Consider the following 24,319-nt stretch of genomic DNA (forward strand, 5'->3'; position numbering starts at 1 on the left):
CGTTATTCCTATTCACAGTGCAATATTAGTGTCTTAGTAATTCTGGTAAAGGCTCATATGTTTTATTTAGGAAAATACTAGATGATTTTTCACATCTCTTTCTCTGAAAGAGTGGCAGGATTCACCCTTTACATGATCTCTTTAATGTTGATATGTTGTTGGCTGTCAGAGAAGCTGTAAATATGTCGTCATTGGGGAATAAATTTAATCAAGCTATGCTGGGCTATATTCTAGACCAAGCAAAAGATGAGATTCTACTTAAAACTTTGAAATCTGGCTGAGCAAGATAAAAATGAAGTTGGGAAGAAATGCTGTGAATAGATTGACTTTGAAGCACGTAGCACCTTTTGCAAATTGGAAACCTAATTTCTTCTGAAGGTTCTGAGGTGGCTGAAAATCACAGACTGGCTGTCAGTCAGCCTGTTTCTCATATTTTCCTGGAAAATAAAAGAAATGTTGCAGTGTAATGACATCTTAAAGTGTCCATTTCCACAAAATAAAAATACATTTGGTTTTTTTTGTAGCTTCGATAGTGGAGCAGAAATGGTGGTGCCACATGCAACCATGTCTTGAAGGGGAGGAATGTAAAGTTCTTCCAGATCGTAAGGGATGGAGCTGTTCCTCTGGGAATAAAGTGAAAACAACTAGGGTAGGTATGATACCAACCTGACATGTTACCAACAAGTAAAAAAAAGAAAGGTGCACAGGAAATTGGGTGCACAAAGAAGACCTAAGTTGAGAAGACTAAAGAAGCATGGGAAGAGAGTTATACTGGGATTGGACTTCCTGGTCCCTCACTTTTCTCAGCATACTTATCAATTGTTTGAACATAGTAAGCTGTGTGCCAGACCTTCTCAGGTAAGCACTGGAGATAGTAGAGTTGATCCCTTCAACTAACAGTAATGATGAAATGCATTATAATTTAATATGTATTTCTCTCTGAAATCAGTTGCACTGTGTCTGCACACTTTTCTAACCTCTTCATTCAAAGGATATCAAACCAGCATTTTTTTCAGTTGCATGGAATTACCAGATTTCTACATAGAAACCACTGAGCATGGTAAGCATTTGAGGTGTCGTTACAGGATGATCTGGTTCTTTCCATCTTGTATAACTGTGATTTGCTAAAAAATTTTGACAGAGTTTCAGGGAGTTCCTTTCCTCCACTTGACACTTTTTCATATTATTGGTTAAAATTTATATTAACAGAAATGTATTTAAAGGTCATATACAATGTCTGACAAAAAAGTAAACATGCTGTCAACTTTGCATTTTAGTGGGTAATAAAAACAGAAGAAAAACAAATTTTTCAGATAAGCATTAAATGAACAAACTTCCTAAAATTAGGGTATTGTATCTTGTCAGGAACAACACAATTCTTCATCAACATACAAAAATGAAAATGTACTCTGAAGACACATATGCATGTGTTTAAGTATAAACACCTTCCTCCCTGCACCCCAGGACATATACTCATGACTGATTTTCCTTTTGTGTATTTAATAGTTTGTAGTGTCAGGCCATAATATGCTAGATTGGTGTTTACGCTAAACAGGTGTTTGAGTATCTATGTAATTTTACTGAAATATTCCTTACATAGGCTCTAAATTTCTGGTACACATTGGTTGTGGTGAAATACAGCAGGTACTGACTGAATTATATTTCTTCAGTTCCACAGCGAACTCTATATGTCTCAGTTTCTGTATTTATAAGTCTCCAAAACATTTTGACATTCTTTGAAGGAAGGATGCTTCCTAAATGTTTGCTTTAAAGTTCCCTTCCTGAATACACTTTAGATGTTTTTCTTCTGAAAACAACCTTGCTGAAATGCTGCCCACACTTAACTGTATAAATGCCAATGCAAATCTGATTATATGCATGTAAAATATATTTGCATATAGAATATAATAAAAAAGGAACCAGATTGATGTTAAAGAAATATAAATATAACATAAATATATATAAATATATAAAAATATAAAAATATAAATATATAAATATATAAATATAAAATATATAAATACATAAATGCATAAATACATAAATACATAAGCATAAGCATAAATAGAAATAGAAATAAATAGAAATAGAAATAGAAATAGAAATAGAAATAGAAATAGAAATAGAAATAGAAATAGAAATAGAAATAGAAATGTGTGTGTTTTGAAATTTTTCCTGGTTGCTACTACATGACAGTATTAGTGTTACAGAATACTTGCCATTTTATATGTATTGAGAGCGTTTAATGAATCGTAAGTGAAAATGTGAACCTGAATTTTATTTCTGCTGGAAAAAAAGAGGTCACAAAAAGGGGAAAATCAATTATGATTTCTTTGATGAGATTTCTTCTTCAAAGTTTGTCAGATTATAGGTTTCTCTGCATTGGTTGAGGTGATGAAGTTTTTCTGCTGTTAGGGATCGAAAGAAGCCCAAGGCTCCTGTCCCCAGGAGCTTATGCCTTTGTTGTTGTTAGACTTTTAGGTTTGTGTCTTTGCAGCAGCTAGAATTTTCTTGTTCTCCATGGTGGGGGCAATTCTCAGGACTCATTTCACACCTCTTCCATAATGCTGCTTTGGAAAAGCCAGTCCTTTTCCATATGTGCTATCATAAACACTGATTCAGTACGATGGCCACCATAGCCTGCTTACTTACCTAGCACCACTGAAAGGGAAATACTAGTCACCTTAAATCCCCCCTGTTTGTTCTGCCTTCCAGTTTGTCCAGATTCTCTATGTTCTCCTCCTTTTCCTGTCATTTCCCACAGAGCTGCAAGGCTATTCTGAAACAATAGCAAACTTTAATTCAAATTCTGACTGCAAGTTGACCTAAGTCATTGAAACCAGGTCAGTGACCGGTGAATGGAGGTCTCTCTTTCAGAATCAGTGATCTGTGATTTTAAGAGACATCATTCCGATGGCCAGTAAAATACATACTGCTATTGGAAATATGTGTGGTGCTTTGTGTTAACAGAGTAGCTTATTATCAAAGGGCAAGTACTTTTCCCTTACATGTAGTCATTACCATATTTTTGTAGCTCCTCTTTCTGCTCCCCAGGGTCTATATAAATAAAAGGAAAAAATTCTAAATTGCTCTTTTTTTTCAAAATTCTCCCCCTTTTCTTTTGAGAAAAATAAAAAATAACTGTACAGAGAGCCAATATTAAGAAGTTATGAATAATAAGTTTCTGATTGTCAAATGAAATAACCTATATGTGATTATCATGTGTAATGTAAAAGCGTAAAGAAATAAAGGGAACTAAATAGCTTGGGTGATTTAAGTAAATTACAGAAAAATCTTCTCAAGCCTTTCCTGAAAGGCCAAAAAAAAAGTTTATCTTCACCTCCAAACATTTTCTGTAAGTTTGCCTTCTTCATGTGCCAAAATCGTGACCCAATTACCTGCTGAAGTACTGTCTTTTACAGGATACCAAACTGAAAAGTAGCACCTACATTTCCACATCACGAGTTATTTATAGCTAACCTCTATGTTAGAAATAAAAACAGTGGAGGAAGGAGGTATTTTGAATGTCCACCTCTGCTTATATAATCTCATTATTGTAAAAAATTATGATACTGACTTCCTAATAGTTATGGTATTAGTCACTAAGCAAAAAAGGCCAGATAAAAAATGGCAGAAAATGAATTGATTTTTAAAAATGTGGTCTACTTGAGGTTTTGCATTTTGTTCAGTTATATAGATCTAATAAGGTCATACAAGAATAATGAATTAAAAGTACTCAGAATTCAAATGTTAAGAAATCAAATTTGGAAATGATTTACCTTTAGAATAAAAACTTGGGTATTATTTTCCTAAACTGTTTACATATTAGAGGGAAAAGGTTGATATGAAAAATTAACCATAGAAAAGAACTGAATATGGGGGAAAATGTGTATGAATAAGATGAGTACTGACTATTTTGGGTTTATGTAGCCTGCAGGAGAGGAAGGGAGAAAAAGACACTGACAACTTAGGTAAATCAGTAAATTTTTTGACATCATATAAAGAAATATGGGCTTGTGTTCCCAGTCATAATACCACAACAAAAGAGGATTTTCAAGAATACATTAGGAGAATTATGAGAGGATTATGAGCATAGCTGCAATTTTACCAGGGATGCTTGGGCATTCTCCTCCAGGCTAAGAAACTGTTGTGAAAGGAAACTATTGCATTTTTCCCCCACATGGCAAGTCTTAATTTTTGATACATAAACATAAAAAATTTTGTCACATTGCCCTCTCTAAATGATGAGAAAAGAGTTTCAAAAATGTGAAAAATCCTTTTTTTTTTTTACATTTGCAGTACTCTTTCTTCTACAGCCTCTTTCTAATAGAATTATTCTAGTTCCAGAAGTTCTCCTTCTTGTTTCTTTCTTTATTTGTGTGTTTCCTTTCTCTTCTTGCAATACAGGAAAGGGTCTGTATTAAAAAAAGTAATTTTCCCATCAGCTGAAAAATATACTGTTATTACATATAAAACTGACCATGACATTTTAAAAATTCTCTGATTTTATATCAAACAGACAAACTCTTTACAAAGAGTGAGAACTAACATTTTGCAGTCGGATAAAACCTGAAGAGAAAGAATTAAATATTTCTCTTTGTTATAGAGTATATTTCACATCAGAGGTCTCTCTCTGGATAGGGCTTTTCCCTGGGCAGATCTAGATGCCAGGCCTTATTTGTACTTTTAAAGAGAGTGCATTGCCTGCTAGCTTTGTGATACAGGCAGGCTTTACATAAAGCGCCCCAGTGGTTGCCAGTTCTCCACCCCAGGACTATCTTGGAACATGTCATGGCTCCTGGGCAGCTCATTAACCTGTGTGCCTTTCCTGCAGAATTTAGAGAAAAAGGACAAGGTAAAGTGGTGTATCCTGGGTCTCATCTTGAGATTCTGGAAGTGGAACATGACTGGAGAAATGTGTACTTGCTCCAGGCAGTGGGAGAGTGTTCCCGGGCTGATATTTTATGAACATATAGAAAAGTATGCAATGGTATTTTTCATGAGAAAAAATATAGAAAAAAAAATAAGCTATTTCAGTTGAAAGGGACATACACTGATCATCTCATCTGGCTATCTGAACAATTCAGGGCTGATCAAATTAAAACATGTAAATCATAACATTATCTAAATGTCTCTGAAACACTACTAGGCTTGGACACCTCTCTAGGAATCCTCTTCCAATGTTTGACAATCGTCTTGGTCAAGAAAAGCTTCCTGGTGTTCAGTCCAAAGCCTCCCTGGTGCAGTGTTGAACCATTGCATAGTAATTAAATGGTACCTTGTCCTCAGTCTTTTAGTTTTATTTGGTAGAACTGCCTGTGGAATGAGGCATAGTTTAACATTAAACTGTGGTTAAATTATGTAGGCTAGAATGTACTGGACTTTACTTGGGTTAGGAGTGAGATAACTAGCCCAAGCTAGAGTGAGATAACTAGCCCAAGCTCTAGACTGTCTTTTTACTCTTAGCTAGAGCTGTTCAGTTCCAGAGGACAGTTGATTTTGTTATAAATTTGATAAATTGTCTTCTGGAGGTGCTTATGTTTCTCAAATAATCTAGAAGAAAACTACCATGAATAACTTAGCTGCTAATGTTTAGAAATTTAATGTTGAATAAGAAGCAGCTAGCTTAGATAATTTAGTCACTTCGATGTGGTCTTCAGCAAGAAGATGACCATAAAGGCCCATTCATTCTTTGTCAGTTTGGGAAGCTTTGGACTTTGACCCCTATCAAATGCAATATAATAATATAACGTAACATAACATATGTTTAAAAAATGCTCATATGCTGAAGGTACACAGCTATGAGCTAAATTAGTGACTCATGTTATGATGAGCATCATGTCCAGTATCTACTACCTACTAAAAATTGGCAACAGTGCCTGTTTTAGAATTGTTGGTGTAATACTAATACTAATAATATAAATTAACAACAATGGAAAAATCAGATACATAGTCGATATTGATTATTAACCCCTGAAAATTTCTAGAAATTGAAAGTGAGTAATGTTTCCCTGTAAACAAGGGAAAGAAGTATTTTCAGCCAGGTTATAAAGGACTATGGTTTGGAAATGAGCATTCAGCTTCTGGAATAGCTGAGCACCTACACTTTTAAGAAGGGCTGAAGGAACTGGAATGTGGAAGAAAGCAAACTGCAGAACAGAAAGAAATCAATACCTAGTATATTACTATGTAACTATATGCCAAACCAATAGCAGAAATAGAGTACTGCAATAAAATAAAATAAATATTACAAGGGAAGAGAGAAATAAAAGAGAAATATTACAGATCCAAAAATAAATCCATAGTGAGTATATTTATCTACATTCCAAATCTAAATCTGCATTCCAAATCAATACCAGAGACAGATGACTAGTGTGAAAAGAACAGAAATATTGCCAGGATGCTGAGAAATCCATACTCATACTGAGAGCATCTATACCTTCAAAAACATTATAGGAGAGAGCCCGAACTCAGTTATTTGAAATATTCCAATTTATCTAATTTTACATTATGGCTTCCAGAATTTAAAGGAAACTCAAAATTGAATAAGATCCTTGGGAAAATAGAAAATTTACTGTCTGAACACACCAACGGGCTTCATTTGAAGCCAACTTGTGATCAGTATATGCATCCCACTGCTCTCAATCAATGCAGTTTTGTTACTATTTATAAATACTGCTTACATTTTTACTCTGTCACCTCTTTCTCACTTGCAGATGCTGAGTTGTTTCTAAATTAATTACAGCTGATGAAAGGGGAGACAGTAATTTTATTTATGTTTCAATTTATAAAGTATGCTGCTCATAACCCTTTCAGCATGAGGACCCTTGTTTGGTACCTTTACATTTTGGTGGGCTACTCAGATTTCCACTATCAAGAGGCAGCATAAAGTGGTGACTCAACTGCTATCAGTGCTGTCATAACTGCTGCTTGAGTAAGAAATAATAATAATAATAATAATAATGATAGTAATACAAGAGAACTAAAATGTGTCCCTGGATATGAAAGGATAATGGCATTTTTCTTGTAACTGAGCCTTACCTGGAGTTAGCAATGCAGCAATGTTAGTTGTTGGTCTGTAGTTCAGACAAGCAACAGATCCATAGGTTCTTTAAGTGTTATTGTTTTTTCTGCCAAAGTTAAAATGTGGTAGCTTCTACCTTCATGTCTTTGTTCCTCTTCCTCCTCTGGGTTTTTTCAGAAACAGCAGTAGTAATGATATGGAATTAGAAAAAGCAGAAATTCATAATCTAAATACAATGTATAGGCTATTCCAGGATGTTTCTGGTAGGCAGAATGTATGGTAGTTGTGCTCAGTGACTACTAAGAGAGCAGTGTATTTCTTACATGACATGTTTTACAGAGTAAAAATGCTGCTAACTTACATGACATAAAAAAATTTGACCACTGAGAAATGTGAAATAATTGTAGGATAGATGAATGATCTGTCATGTGTCAGGTACAGGAAGCACTTTTTCTACTATTATGTAAGGGGTTTTATCATTGAAGAAACCACCTCACTGTAAAACTACTTTGCTCCTCTGCCTCACTTCAGAGCCTCTGTATAGACTCCTCAGTTCCTACTTAAATTTAAAATGAAGATTTATTGGAATAATGTACATATATACAGTGACCAGCAATACCTGGAGGTTCATAAAAATGATGTGATTACAATATAAGTGAGTGCACAAACTGTAGCAAAATATTACCCATGGAAAAGAGTGATTGCACTTGTGACAGCCTCTTTGTTGCTATGGTATCTCTTTCCATGCCTTTGGCTAATCTGTCACTAGGAGAAATTTGCAGCTGTCTCAGCATGTTTCTCTTTGCTAACTCAGAGACCACTGTATCTAATCTGTCATTAAAATAGCAATAAGTGGTATGCACATATTTTCTAAGAATAAATACAAGTTTTAGGGGATGAATAAGCTGGTAGTGTAAATAGGATGACATTTTCTAGGGTCAAACAGGACATTTGTATTAATCAGTAATTATTGTTTTGATCTAGCACCACAGTTCTTTCCTTTTGAAGCTTTGTATTTTTTTGTAGGGCACCTAAACACTAATCTTTTGGGACACTTCAACATTTTGATGGAAATAGCTATCATGCCAGCCAACACATGTTAAAAGGAGTCATCAGTATTCAGGGCTATGCAATTTACTGATTTTCCTAAAAATAGCTTTTATATAGCAAATTTGCTTCTTTAATGTGAAGTTGGTGTGCCTCGTTCTACCCTAAGTAAAGTTGTGAGTCTCCATTTGGCAGGAGTCTAGGCCTTGCTGATGTTCCTTTGTGGTCACAGAAATCTAGTCATGTCATGGTCTTTTCTCCAGAAGCAAATGTACTCTGAAATATCAACAAAAGAGCAATTATGGAATAAAGGATTAAAGGAAGAAGTGTTGTGGTGTGAAATGCAATGAGCAAAGTAATAGACTGAAAGGTCAGTAAAACTTGTTGGGCGAGTGAAGATAATCCCAGCATTCAAATCCCAAGACATTTTCAGTTTCAAATTTTGTTTAGTTCTGTTCTTAGTTTGAGTCCTATGGATACTGAAATGAAGAATGAAAGTGAGTAACATCAAAAGAGAGAATGGATTAAAGGCAATATTCACAGGTACAGATCTTTTGAAAAGATGGAGCCTGATTATAAATTGCCTTGCTATATCTCCCTGTGAATGCACTGAGTATGGTCTCAAGCTACTCATAGGAGGCAATATTTTTTTTTTTTTTTTTTGTGTAGACACATTGTAGAAATAACAAAAAATGAAATGTTTTGCAATCCCTTCATCACACCCACAGCATAGTACAATATGCTGTAGTTTATGCATTTTTGTCAGGGAGTAGTTTTCCTGAAGGTAAGATTGCAGCTAGAATGCATTGCAAGGCACCATTTTAGCTTCTCCAGAACCTGAACATTGACAGAATTTCTCTGCAATCAAAGCAAACTATTCAATATTTAAAGAAAAATGCAATTAGATTTCAACTGCATGTCATTAATTACTAACCAGTGATTTTTGCAACCATTACTTCTTTCCATGTGCAAATTCTCCAATTAATCTGTCCAGCCAAGATGTTTTCTGCCTTTGTCCCAGAAGATTCAACTTGTGATTTACTTTTTTATTCTTCTCCTTTGTCCTTTGCTGGCATGTTTGAGATATTGACCTCATGTCTGAAAAAAAATTTTCTGCCTCTGTGATGGAAAATAAGAGCAAGTACACAAGGCCGTTTGTTAATGACTGCTTTTCTTCAATTCATTCACCCCATGAATTTCCACTTTTCCAATGTCCTGACGCTAAAATCAAAGATGTTTCCACTTCCATTTGCAGCTTCATTCTGCCAGTCTCTTTGCCATTCACAGCTGTGCAAAAAGGGCTCTTTGAATATCTAGTAGTCCTTTTAAATTTTCTTGGTAAATTTTTGTCAGGTTCTAATATCTCAGAAATTACTGTACGAGATGATATTTTAATGCCAGTATCATGTGAGTCATGCTGGCATGCTTTAAGACTAGTGCTTCTTTCTTGTCTCGCCCTCCTTTTTAGCCTATAGGGGCTTCTTTGGATCATTTCTGAAAGTCAGAAATGATATATTTGTGGTCAGAGACACCAGGATATTCTGAAACCTCACATGATCTGTTGCCTAAATAGCTTCAGACAGAATTTTTTCCTCTTTCCCTGGGTATTTGGCTCAGGCTTCACAAACTCTACATCACTTCTAAGTTGCAGAAATGTATGAGGCTGGCCCTCCATTGTTCAAAAGGTAATGCTTTCATTTCTTCAAAACAACATAGTTTTCTTGAGGTGTTTCTTTACTCATTAGGACTAATTATAGAAAACATCAGAAACATCCCCTTGGCGCAGCTCTGCTTTTCTGCCTTCTTATAGGGAAGGAATTGAATAATAATCACTATAAAGGGGAGAATCAGACATACAGACCATTCTGAGCCTACAGAGTCACAGAGTTAGAGGAGTGAACAGCTCTCAAACCAAATGAAATCAGATTACTCAGACATTATTCCATTGCACAGCAAAGTGAGCATGGTTGCAAATCTTAAATATTTCTCCCTAAGAATAATGAAGATAGTCTTATCCTTTGTGAAAACTCTTCTAAACAAAGAAAAAACTCAGGCATGGAAGATTGCTGCCTATCGCTAAATTAATAAAGAAAGCAACAAATATAGAGTTAATTTCCATGAGAATTTCAAAATCACACATTTTTTTATGACTTTTAGTTTACTCTTCTACCACCCTGGTGAACACCAAGTCAATTTTAGGAAAGACATTACTGCTGTAGTATAGAGGTAATACTCCAAACCACTTTTCATGTTCTATAAAATGGACACTGAGCTTTCTTCTGCTGCATTATTAAAATATACAGATGATCCCTTCTTAGATCTTACAGTCCTGATTAGCATCCATCACCTTCCATATCTGCAATGATAAGTGCCATAGAACTCTGAAGTGCAGATTCTGGGTGAATCTACAAATATCCCATCCACCAGGGCTTATTTGCATGATGAAACCTGTAAAATTATGTTGGCAAGACCAACCAAAGTTTGTCTCCACTTTATGAAGAAGAATGGGTTCTCAAGGAAACAAAGCATTGTGTCAAATCAACGTGCATCTACAAATTCAGTAGTAATAGATCTGAGAATTTTAATAGAGCTGCAGTTTTGTCTCTTCAGATTGAAGAATGTTGTAAGATAAATTACTGATGCCATTCAGAAGAACTTGTTTCTTCATCCTGAGTTCAAACTTTGTGGCTTAGAACAATGTTCCTGCCAAAGGAAGACCAAAGGACTGTATCTCTGCTCATGCTGTTTCTAATTCAGGAAAATGCACTCCATAATCAGATTAGTTGTTCTAGAAATTTGACATCTCTCTGTCCTGATTCCTTGTCACCTTTTCGGAGTCACCCTGGAAAATGTAAATTTCTCATCTTCAAGGCATCACTCCAATTCCACTTGCTAATAATTTTTATTCCTCATTCATGAAGAAGAAAAAGGGAACAGGAGACTATTCTAGAATTCAACTTAACAAATTTGAAGCCTATTTCTTGGAAAGCCAATCACTTTTTTGAAGGTCAATGGGGAAATTGCCAGAATCCTTTTTCTTTCTTGCAACCTTAAAGTACATTATTGGTACTTACATTACTGAAATTTGAAGGCAACAACCTCTTCTGAGACTTTTGGTCTTTCCTTCATTACATGAGATTTTATAATTCTAGAGTCTAATTGCAATTAGCTACTTTGATTCATTCATACTTTGTCTTAGGTCACAATCTATTTAGATAAGATAATGACAAAATGCATATATGAAGACAACTGGACATGTTCTATAAGCAAGACACTTTAAATTGAATTCATTTTTAGCTTTGACAGAATACTTATTTTCTGTTCACTGTGAAGTTCAAAAATAATATCCAGATGATCCTGAGTACAGAGAAGTTATAAGGTGTTGTAACTTTCACCTGTATGTCTCCATAATGCTCAAGCAAGAAAACATTTACTTATTAAACTGACAGCACTTGTTCTGTTCATCTTTGACCAAGATGACTACAACTATTGGGAATCAGAAACCACAATCCTGACTATGTCTTAGTGAAAGAGGCTTTATGTGTTGTTTTCCTGGGCAATGAGAAATCCTTCTTATTGTTCAGCCTCTGGGTGAAAACCCATGTCTTCCTTTTTCACAGTTCTACTAGGACTTGAGAAAAGATATCAAAGATTTTTCTGAAACCCTCCAGATCTGCCACCTTTCTTCTTTTTCTTGTCTTTCTTATCTGTATTGGACTAATGGCATGATGGGTACCCATACAGGAGAAGGTTAAAATTAGGATTCCTGAAATTAATTTTATATTCTCTGAAATGGTACCCACTACTCTGTCAGTACCTATTTTTTTTAAGCCAAAATTTCTCCAAGCACAGAAAAGTCTTTTCTTCATGTGGAAATTCTAAATGGATGAAAAGAGAAAGGAAAATGATCAAAGGGATTCAAGTTGATGACTGATTCATTGTTTTTAAATCATTTTTCCCTCCTGGATATTGGTTCTGTTGTTTTCTAACTTGTGTTTTAGTTATCTTATATTCCCTCAGCTATGGCAGTATTCCTGGAGACAAATGTGAATGCACTTCCTCAAAATGCCAGCAGTGGAAGCTGGTAAGCAAGTGGGGAAAAAATCACCAGAGAAATCTCTGAAGCTTGGGACAAAGGCAGAAAACACATCAGTACTGCACTAACAGAACAGCAGGTACTCTTATAGAGAAGATAAAATTACAGGTAAGGAAATAATTTACATTTCTATTTTGAACTTGTCCAAATGGCTTGTTACTCTCCATTCAAAATACCAGGAAAAACCCTAGAGCATAAAATTTGAAGAAGAAAAAGATCTCAAATTTGATTAATTTGGACAACCTGATTTTTAAGTGAGGATAATTGGAAGTTCTGACCTCCTTTCTAGAAAAATATATTAAAAGACGAAAATTCTTTATGCCTATTAGACAGTTTAGAACCTCAGTCTAGTTTTGAAACAAGACTGGATTTGAGTTTTTTAAATGTTTGGCTTTTTTGTATTTAGAATGTAAACACAGGAAAATGCTTGTTATAGGTTTTCCTTTCCAATAAAAAACAAATGTAGTCTTCTCCATAGGTACATGATGTCAGATAAAGCCAAAGACAGAAGGACTCTGTCCCCATCTCTCCATTAACACTTCTTCACAGGGTAACACTACTCTTTCTTATGCTTCAGTTTCCTCATAGATTGAAAGGAAAGAGGTTATTTTTATCTCCCAGTTGGGATGATTAAGCAGGATAAGTGGTGTAGAAGAGAAAAAAATTACTTTTTTGTAATTAATTGTCTTGCAGTCTTTTATGCCGCCATGCTGCAGTCCCACTATGGAGTTGTGAGCACCATAAAAACCTCAAGAGGATATATCCTTGTCTGAATTGCTGCAGTTATTATCTGTTACAGAAAGTAAAATAAGGTTTTTGTTTAAGTCTTCTTTTAATTTAAAATTGTTGTGTGTAAATGAAACACTGTTTTACATTAAAATAATTCTACCATAAACTCTGTTCTCTACCGAGTTACAGAAACATTGAGAAAATTAGGGTATGTTCAAAACAGTGGCATAACCTTTTGGAAGATAGTAATGATGAGTATATAGGAAGGACTAATGAGCTGGATTTAGCCTTGATGTAACTCATATATCTTCATCAATGATTCACTATCATAATTATCCCAGTGAGATGTACCAATTAATTTTATTTTGTAAACTATCCAGTTCAAGGAAGTATGAACACAGGACCATATTAATTGATTTCACAGTATTCAAATATGTAGAGATTTTATTTAAGCAAGAAATTTTTGAAATTTTGAGTTTAATCTTGTATATTTTCAATGATCTGCAGCACGATATTTAAGAAAATAAAAGAAGAAAACTTCAAGAAATTTTGGTGATCTGATAAGATGCTGTGTATCACATCAGAAGCGATTATTATTGGCAGGTTCAAAATCTATCTCAAATATCTAGATAAAGAACTATCTGTCTGAATTGAATATTGTCTTTTGAAATGTGTCCTCTGTTATTTTATAGTGTTTCCTGTAACCTTCTATTTTTTTTTTTGCTTTAAACATATATGAGGAGAACACACTCAAATCTTTCATTTAGAAGGAATTGTCGTCTGACTTCATGACTCCTTTCTGTACCACAGGTCTATGTATGAACTTATTCTCAAAGAACTTTTCAAATACTGTTTTGTCATACTTAAATTTTCCTGATTACTTTCAGAAATGATCTATCAGTTTCTATTGCTTTTTGGTTTGAATTTGAGTATGTTTGGGTATTTTAAAGACCATGCACTTTTCCTAAGAGAATTTTCTCTGATTCTGAAATATTTTAACCTGTCATTTTTTATTTATCCTTGTAAGTTAAAAAAATATTCCAACTATCCCAGTTTTGTTTTCTGTAACTAATTTCATAACAGTGTAGTACTTGACATGTGTTTGTTTCTTAGGCAAACGTGTAAAACTCCTCAAGTCCGAATGGAGAAGTAGAGAAAGGAGGTTTCTGCTGTGCCTGATGACAATTTTTGTTTTTTCCACACACAAAAAATATTCTGGCTCCACGATGGAGCACTAGTTGTGATGAATCCTAGTCTTGGTCGGATTCTAAGGAAGGGCCAGAACGTTCGTTGAGGAATAAAGAGTCAAACCACTCCAGAAAATGTGTTCCAGCCCCGGTTTATTGCTCACAGAGCAGCAGGTGTGTACAAATACAGGTTTACACAGTATTAAAAGGAATTGTTGTACCTTACTCCTTATTGCAGTTGCTTAGTTTGCTGTGGACATTGAAGACTTGTGGCTCATTTGGGCAGAGTTTCTGGAGGGTGGTTGGAGAGAATCTGACTGCTAATAAGCAGCCTCAGAACATTACTTAGATGCTTCTGGGAGCCCTAAAATATCTTCACACTCTTGACTTTCAGAGTTAGACCCAGTTGGTAAGCTTAGGTTACACTCATGGGTAACAGCAGATGCTCTGGAGAACAGCACTTGGAAGAGAAATCATCTTAGTACATCCAGTCTGGTGTGGCATCTGTAGTGGAAAGCTCAGTATTACATGCTGAATTACTTAAATTTCATAAAAAACCCCAAGAATTGGGTATTTCCATTTCATTCCTAAGACAGGCTAGAAGCTGTTTACCTATCTTAAAACTGTGTTAAGGCTGAAGACCTTTATCATTTACAGGAACATAGGCCATGCTCTGAGGTATTTTTTCATTACCTATTTTACTAGTCCTACCTTTCAGACTATTAGAAGTTAGTGGAAAGATCACTTGACATGGGAAAGGTTTCTAAAGACTTTTAAAAAATTTTAACACTGGCTGTTTAGATCTTCACTTTACAATCAAAAATTTCCAGCTGAAATCCTTAAGAGCAGTGGGAAATAAAGGAGTACAGCTATATTTCAAATGGCATTGCATGAAATGAGTTTTCAGAATGTTTGTCTCTCTACAATGGAAGTCCTAAGCACAAGAACTATCAAAAGTGCAGTTTGGATTAGTCACTATGCAATAAAAATATGAAGGAATTATAAGGTTTTAGAGTCTCATGGTTATCAAAGAACTGGGAGCCTTTTGAGTCATGTCCTGGGAAATGCACTTTTTAATTAATAAAATGAGCTACTCATAGCTCCTGAAGGACAAGCGTGAGGATCTGGAATTCTAAATCGCTTAACAGGCTTGGGAACATGTTTAGATTAATACTTTTCATACTGCAGTGCCTAAAATAAAACTAAAGGAAAAATTTGAAGCTGAGTCCTTAAATAAAACATTAGGTAGGATCAAAATTTTATATACAGGAATGAAATATTTGATGACTTGAAAAAGTGTCTTCCAATAAATAACCTCCTCTGAAGGTAAGTGAATCTGTGTAGTTATTAAATATTTGTTTTCCAGACTGCTCAAAAAGTAACTCAAATTTTGCCTTTTGTCATTAGCCCAGTCAAAGGGCTGTCTGTAATATGAAAATAAGGGCCTGTGTCCTCATTAATGGTTTTCTCTTGCAGTTCCCTTGAAATGTGTTTGAGTCACCTTCATTTCTCAGGCATTTGAAATGGTTCCTCCTCCCTCCAGAAACCCAGTTATCTAGCAATAAAGACCCAAATCCACATCTACCTGCTGTAAGGGGTCTATACGTTTATGTGCCTTATTCCAGAAAGGTCCTTAACATCTTTTTGTCCACCTTCCCCAATTCACTGGAACATAAATGACATGATTATCCATCTGTGAGGAAATTGCGAACCTGTCCTTTGTTAACATTTGCAAAGTACTTAGGATTATCACTGATACAAGATAGTAGTACTAGAACAGAAGCATTTTCCAAGATTACAATTTCAACTGTTTCAGTGAATGAACAAGCACAAGTGGCAATGCAAGCTGTCATTTGCTTTCACAAGCAATGTATGAACGATAGTGCATGGCAAACACACTGCATTGGATTTTAAAGTTCCAGGAAATAGTGTGCTTCCATCTGTTCAAAGGATCCATTTCCAACCTCAACCTCATTCTCAGAGGGCATGAGTAGAGAAAATGCACTGGCAGATGTTTGTTTCTGGTTATATGGGCCCTGTTTCTACTCTGGAGTATTTATATTAAGTTCTTGCTGCCACAACAAAATTATTTATGTTTTAGAAAAGAACAAGACTGATATAGCCCTCCTGAGTTCATTCCTTTTTAGAAATGGTTTGCTAAAGAATTACTTTGTTCATAATTTTATTAAATTTTTGTGGTGTTTTGCATACAGTTTAAGAAAGGACACCACAATAATGACACAAAATGGACAGGAATATAATGCATACAAACAAGGGCTGTTTTGGTATGGGATCTCTGTCTTTTCTCCAGCACTTGGAGGACAATCCATTGTAGGCATTTCTTGAAGCCATTACTAACGGCTTTTCTCATTTCCTGTATTTAGCATACCTCATGTTGGTTATTAAATAAATTTGTGAGACCCCTTTTATTTTTGCTTGAAATCCCCATACCATTTTTGTTTCCCAGAGGCTTTTAATAGTTTAGAAAAAAATGGAAGGGGTGCCAAGTCAACTTCGTCTCATGAAATTCTGCTTACTGCTTAACTCAGGGTGAGCTATTAATTGCTTTCACAAAAAGAAAAAAAAAAAATTCCTTTCTGTGTCTTACGTATCTCAAGAGAAAAAAGAAAAAGCCTGAGTATGCTTAGATGACATGACCTATGATCACACACAATCTTATATAGTTGATGGAACAGTTCTAATTAAAAAGAAAAAATCCTCTGTTAAGTACTTTCTGCTTCTTTGGAGAAAACCCAGAACAGAGGGTCCATCCATTCCATGTGGAATCATCTGTCAAGGCAAGAAACATTGGCCTAAATATTTTACCTTTTCTGCATTTGCATTGATACATAGCCCTGCCTTCCCTCCAACTCTCCTTGCACACTAAATTAACTTCTTTACTGTGCATGATGGAAAAGAGAGAGAATTAAATTGCAAGGGAGATATAAAAAGGCAAGTTGCTACATTTCAAGTGCTTGACTTTGCAAACTTTAGTTAGTTTTCAATATGGATTCTGTGTATGGCTTATGATAAACACAGAAAAAAATTCAAAAAGCTGCCAGTAAAAAAATAGTACTGTACAAGTTGTGTTATGAAATTTTCCAGCACGCACTTAATTTCAATATACCATCTATTGTTATCTGTTTTATTCCAACATTATTATATAATAATTAATTATGTGCCTAATTTTGGATGCAGAAGCTATTTTGTAGCTAGCTAATGATTTGTGATATATTTGTTTCTGTGAAGAAACAGAAGAATTTTACTATACCTAATTGGGGTTCTGTAACTTTGATGCTTAGGTGCTTGACTTTAGGGAGAAGTGCTTTACTATTCAGGGAATATTCTCTCACCATTCTTTACATCCTACAGTCTTGATGTTTCTTCCTTTCTCTTCTGAGGCAGAAGAAAGTCCTGAGTAAAAGTATCACAGTTTTTATTGAAAATCTATTCTAACAAAATAAACACTATTATCTGCTGTATTCATCCACTGTGTGGATTTCAAAAATGAGGATATTTTTCACCCATTGTCGCTGTTCAGTAATATCTCGAGGCTGGTAGCTTTTCTAATGTGATGTCATGAGATCTTTCAATCTCTGATCCATTCTGCATTATCCTGGCAAAAAGATTTTACCCAAAGACTCAGTTTGTTCTGAACATTTAGTAAGCAGAATAATGTGGAAATCTTCAGGTGAATTTAATTATATGTTGTGTTAAAATAAAACAAGTGAGTCCACATACAATTACAGCCAATTTACAGCAGCCACTCACTAATTTAAATTAAAAAGTCTGCAACTGCAGAGTAATTATGCTTTAATTGCATATTTAGGACAAGAAAATGAAAAGAATCTAATGTGTTGCATTTATGATATAACCACAATGTGAGAAAATTTATTATTATAAAGAGAGTAATTGCATTCCAAGAAGGAACAAATTAATTCAAATCAACACATAGGATGCTAAGGTTTCATGTACTTTTAAAATTTGTATTGTTAATTTTCCATGCATATTAATTATTAACTGAAAACTTGATTTGCACGCTTCAGGGTGTTACTCTACGGATTTTAAAGATCAGACATGTATTGTTATTGGTCCCTCTTTTCCTAGGAAGGTCTTTGGCACAATACCTTAATACCTTACTTCCCAGACACTTGAATCAAATAGCATTTACTATATCCAAAATTAAGCATTTCTGGAATTACCACCTCTAGGTATTAGCTAAAATTTCATTGCTTCTTTATGAAACTGTCTTTAATATCCAAGAGGTTTATTCACTCCCTGATGTGTATCGTGTATGGATATATAACTTCCATTAATGTTGATGTGCAATCTATGCTTGAAAACACAAGAAGTATTAAAATCATACATAGAGGCAAATGTGGACCACTAATATATATATATATATGTGTGTGTGTGTGTTGTGAGTGTGTGTGTGCATGTAGGTGAGTAACCTGATATAGAGCAGATATCTGAATGGCTATCTGCTCTTTTTTTTCTTATTTTTATCACCTATCTAATTTATATGACAGTGTATGTTACTTCCATGGGGATATTTTCACCCCAGGGTTGTAGTGCTAGGTGGGAGGGGTAGATAGGCCTGCAGATTATGATTTTACTGACTTTTCTGTGATTGAAAGCATATTTGCACTTCAAAACAGCCATGTAACTGAGCATTCATGTGTGTGCAAAAATACCATTTTCGTTATCTGAAGTTTATCACTTTAGCCCATGCATAGATTTGTGTGTAACAGAAATAATACGTCACACGATAGTTGAGACTGGAATGCAACTCTGAAAGTGCCACCCCCTGGCTCAAGTAGAGGCATCTAAAGCCTGTAAGGGCAAGACAGCTTTTAAATATCTTCAGTAATGAAGCCCACAGTCTCCCTGGGCAAAATGTGCTAGTACTCTGCCACCCTCACAGTAAAAAACTTTTATCTGAGAGGAAACTGTCTGTGTTGGCTTGCTCTCAGTTTCTTGTCCTGCTGCTGGGCACCACTTTCTGGCTCACTTTTCTTGCCCCCCTTTCTTCATATATCTGTACACATTGATGTGTTTCCCCCGAGCCTTCTCTTTTTCAAGTTGAACAGTTCCAGCGCTCTCAATCTTTCCTCATATGAGATGCTCCTGTGTCTTATTTGCCTTAGTGGCTCTTTACTGGATAGACAGATAGGTAGAAATAAATATAGATATAGAGAAATGTATCACAAATGAAGCCAGTAAATTCCACCCGCGGATAATACCAGAAGATGTGTATTTTACATTGTGTAGCTCAGTGGCACCTGGTTCTATGAGCAGAATTCCAGCTTGCTACAATAAAGCAAAAAAAGAAATACAATAAGATGGTACATCAGCCTTTTGAGCTTTGGTGCAGGGCGCAGAAATATGTTGCCTGACTGTTAAATTAATTCTTTATTATTTTTTCAGGCAATCTTCCACTTTAGAAGGGACCACATGAGGCTGTTTCCAACAGCAAGACCAAAGCAAAATAAAAGCAGTGTAATAAATAAGCCTGGGTATCATAAAAATCACGAAGCACAATTTTATTATTGCCTCAAGTGCAGTTCCTAGAAACAACTCTGCGGAAAAGGCAAACTGAAGTAATGAACTCCTTGAACAGTCTGTTTAATATTCTGTTTGTTGTCGAGTTATGCTCTGCAGAGCTGACAAGAGCTGTATGCAAACAGTTTTGCTGAGGGCAAAAGAATGTTTCATCATTAAGGAGCATGACCCTTCTTTCTGTGATCAAAATGAAAAGCATATGTCCCTTGATGTCATAAAGTGTTGTGACCATTCCAATGAGTTGTTCTTCAAGCCTTGGAATATTTCCCCCTGACACAGTTTGATATTAAAAGATTACGTGATGATTAATTGTATCTACTGACACAGCAGAAATATTCCTCAAAGTTATGTTTCTTTGATATGACAAATTTTTTCTTTTAAAGTTTAAAATCCAAGTCAGTTAGAGGGAAAGTCCAATTATTGTGAAATACTTTGTCCCCCACTCTTTCTTTGTGGTCCTTCTGTTTCCTTCTTGTTCATGTTAGGCTGGGTGAAACCACTCTAAATTAAATCCTCTGTTATTTTTTACTTTGTGAATAACAGGATCTCTATCTCTACTTAGTTTCTGCATGATTTCTTCCTGTTTCTCCACTAGGTGATTATTGCTTGCTAAGATACATTAAGCCTTTAAAAAGACATTGCCTTTTCCAACTTAAATGATTTTATGATGCTATGATTGCTTTGTAAAAATGCATGCAAAGAATGGAAGAATACAGCTCCAGTATCAGTCATGGTATACTCAATAGCTAACATTTAAAAAGCATAGTTACATACATAATTTTTAACAACAACAAAAAAAGAATAACAGAAAACATAAATGCCATCATGTGGGTTGGCAATTCATGATTTTATTATATTTTAAAGCATGGTTCAATTTTTCTTGTCAAATCCTATTCTCACTAAACACTTAAAAACACCATTTAAGTTGGGGAGCAATGCCATTTAATATCATGGGGATTTATGCCCTTTTTAAAAACAATAGAAAGATGTTTGCTGGACAGAGATCTCACACTGCAGTCTCATTTTCCAGTACTTCAGAAACAGATTCACTATGCCCAATTTCTGATTTTCTCATTTTCTTTTTCTTTACAGGTAACCCGATAGCTAAAGACAAATCAAGCCAGTCTCAAGGCTGATAACATTAAATGCAACACATAGAAATTTCATTCATCCAGGCAATCCTTGAAGTGAAATTTTATACTGCTGGGGTGTATCCTTCAGAATCAATTGTTTCAATGAGAACCTGGCTTGCAATCAGCAACAGCCTTGAGATCAAAACTACTGGAAAGTTATTTTGAACTTCTGTGTCACAAATATTTCAACTGATTGAACTGTGTACACTTGTAGAATTACACTTGCTGAGGAATTTGCAGCTGTAATCATGAGCTAATATTCTAAAGGTGCAGAAAAGCAGCAAACTTTTGGGTTCCCCATTGCAGAACAGCGGCTTTTCATCTTGAAGTCAAACTCTGAAATGTATTGGATCCTTCACTCTGAAATGATCCTTGGTCCACTGTTCAGATTGCTGGTGGGACTGCACACGGCTTTAATTAAATTTCTGTTGCAGAAATTGTCCTCAAGCATGGCACAGTTTTAGACATTCTTATTTGTGTTCTAATCTTGCAGCTCTCAAAGGTACATATTTCAACATCTTGAAGTTGCTTTGTTATAGGAATGGAATTATATATCCATTGTTAATAATTATTGTTGACAAGTAATAGTTATCTGAATACATCAGTCATATTAGAATGTATAGTCAGGTTGACATGTTTCCCTAAGGCTAACCAACTACTGCAGCTTAACAGTTAAAGAAAGTAGTGGTCAAAACTCAATTACCACTTCCATCTTAAGGCATTTTATATATTTAATATATGCATTTCGATTTAGTTTGAAGGAAATGGGTGTTCCCAATATGTACTTTACTTTCCTAACCTTTAATTCATTTAAATTGATGGTAAGAAGTCAATTACACTATTTCATCCCTTTTTTACAAAGATAGGCAGGGATGTAAATGAGTTTTGCAATTATGATATTGGATGGTAATCATTCAGAATTTTTGTCTTTTTATTAAAAAATAAAATCTCTTGCTTGAACCTAAATACTGATGGATGCTTATGTAGATGTCTGCTCAGTCTGTTTGCCGTAAAGGAAAAAAGTCTAGTGCTCTCCCAGTTTACACTTCATGGGTATTTTGCTTGCATACAGTCATCCAATTCAGATCTGTTTTGTTAGAAATTATTGAACTTTGAAATGTGTTATTACATAAAAAAAAAAATCCTCAATATTTGAAGGCCTTAAGCATCTTTGAGCTTTTTTCTAAGTTATTACAGAATGTATAATTTTATACTCCATTTAATGTATATTGGACCATCTGTAATGTTGATACAAAAGAATTTTGGCAATTCCTTTTAGTGACACTGCATAAACACACTGAATAGAGGGAGTTCTGACTGTATGCTTCGGTGAATTGAAATGAAAGCCACACACACCTAATGGTTGTCAAAAATACATAGAAGTAAGCTTGTTTAAGTCTGTGGTTATCAAACACAGAAAAACCCCCCAAAAATAGAAAAAAAAATAAAAAAAAAAGAAAAAGAAAAAAAGGAATAGAAAGAAATGGTTTAATCATTACAAGCCATTGACATGGCTAGTTTAGTTATATATTAAGTTCTGTGATGGATGAACACCCTGGTGAGCTCTGCCTGTCGCTGTAGCCCCTGCTGTTCCAAAACCATTTCATTACCTCTGCTGTATTATTGCACAGGAGAGCTTAAATAAAATAAATGACTGTTGGGAATAAAACTGAGAAGTATATTCTATCATTTTGCTCGGAAATAATAAGAAATATGTTGTCAGAAAAAGATCTTATTTTCTGATTAAAATTTAATTAGAATAAACCGGTTGTAGTAGAAACTAACTCTCTTGGTATTTTAGGATGGATTAGTATTATATGGATTTGTGCTAAGAGGTTCAGGATGGAAGGAACATCTTAAAGAAGTTGTCTGGGACAGTGCGAAGTGTAAATGTGCTGTTTTGTAAAATCTAAATATGACCTCTGTTTGGTCGAAAATCTACATCATGCTTCTCAATACTTGTTTTCTTTGTTTCTTTGTTCTTAAACAGCGCTGAAAATACTGTATTATATACAAGTGTAACACATGCATACCAATAAATGAAAATAAATGGATTTTCAAATATACTGAATAGATTCTCTGCAGTAGATTAATGTTGTGACTATTCATAGCAAGTGAATAAAATTGTAATATAAAATAGAGTTTCCTGTATGGATGTGTGCATTGGAGGTCTGTTTACTCATGGAACAAAATAATTTTTTGGTGAATAAGAATCTCAAAGGTTTTATTAACTTTATATATCCTACCACTTTGAAATCTCTTTTTTTGAAAGGAACTGATACCTATGGGAAATTCTGGTAGGTTTACTGTTGTTTTCAGTTCAGATTGAATAAATTTTTTCTCTTCACAAAATATGAATCCTGAAAAATTATCATTTAGATGTTTTAAGTAGCAACAAGACATGGTAGACAATCCTGAAAAAGTAATATTTCAGGTTAATATGTAGAACTGTTTAAAAGAAAAGAAAAAAGAAAGCCAGTTGCTCAGATCTGCTTGTGCACCTTGAAGCAAGCTGGGAGCCCCAGTTCAGGTGTCCATAGTGCAGGTTTAACGCTCCTTCAAAAATGGAGTACAGGTGACAGGCTCAGCTATGTGCATTCATGTAAGAATATGAATTGCTTCAATAATTAATTTATTCATTTATATGATATTTTCTAGATTGTTTCATCTGACTGCAAAAATGATCAGGCATTAGGATCAGATCCATGTTACTCTTTGAATTAAATAACCATCAAGAATGCTGAACTGCAGAATATGAAGTTCTGCAGTTCCAAGTGGCATTGCATGGAGAGAGGAAGAAAAATCACTGCTTTGTGATACCTCTCACAGTTAGATGTATTGGATCAGTTCAGCAAAGCACAAAAGGAAGTCCTGATATGAATCTCAATGAAAAAAAAATCATATCGGATCAAATCTAAAATAAAGCTTAAAAAGCATTCAAGACGAGATCTTGGTTGTATGTGGTTTATTGATCATAAAAAATGTTAACCTTTTGAAACAGCACTGCTGCAGATAACACTGTTACTACCTTTAAATACACCTATTGTGCTATATATTTTCAGTTCCTGTATTTATCCTGTATCTTTTAGATCTTGACTCCTTCAGCTCTGCCTAAAAATGTTTCTGGTGTAGCATTTCAGTACTTCACCAAACAAATGCTGTTCTGTTTTGTTAAGAGTCTATATGCTTTAGGAGCGCATCAGATGCATTATTTTGAAAATAAATAATCTGATATAAAGTATTTAAATTTGTTAGTTTTCATAAAAATATATACAGGGATTTTTTTTGCTCATTATAATTGTACACTGGATTTTATAATTTCTAGGTAATGCATGAAAGTCTGTAACAACACAACAGAAATATGTGATTGGCATCCTTTTCTGTTGATTTACTGCCTCCTACTTCATGCCTCAAATTTTACACATCTGTTGTTAACCAATCTATTGGCAAAGAAAAGGAGCACAGTTTTGATTTGCAAGAGAACTGTTGCCCTAATTTCTAGGTTTTTTTGCCAAAAGTTGTTTAACTCTGAATCAAACCT

General features: G+C 34.8%; 1 protein-coding gene across 7 annotated transcripts in view; it reads left to right on the top strand.

The window, feature by feature from the left end:
- The window catches only part of TAFA2 (TAFA chemokine like family member 2), a 184,641-nt gene extending 161,792 nt beyond the window's left edge, over positions 1-22,849 (top strand). For 4 of the 7 annotated variants that reach the window (XR_012580078.1, XR_012580077.1, XR_012580076.1 and 1 more), the window contains 4 exons: positions 525-649; positions 12,092-12,275; positions 14,010-14,257; positions 20,738-22,849. Coding sequence is in view for 1 of the 7 variants with exons in the window: in XM_074539813.1 (XP_074395914.1) it covers positions 525-649; positions 20,738-20,749 (137 nt within the window). In the remaining 6 variants the exon portion in view is untranslated. Of the gene's footprint in view, positions 1-524; positions 650-12,091; positions 12,276-14,009; positions 14,258-19,510; positions 19,684-20,737 lie in introns of all 7 variants that reach the window. The other 3 variants (XR_012580080.1, XR_012580081.1, XM_074539813.1) reach the window with 3 other exon arrangements.
- The last annotated feature ends 1,470 nt before the right edge of the window (positions 22,850-24,319 follow it).

This window comes from Zonotrichia albicollis, chromosome 4 (assembly GCF_047830755.1).
Source record: "Zonotrichia albicollis isolate bZonAlb1 chromosome 4, bZonAlb1.hap1, whole genome shotgun sequence".
NCBI lineage: Eukaryota > Metazoa > Chordata > Aves > Passeriformes > Passerellidae > Zonotrichia > Zonotrichia albicollis.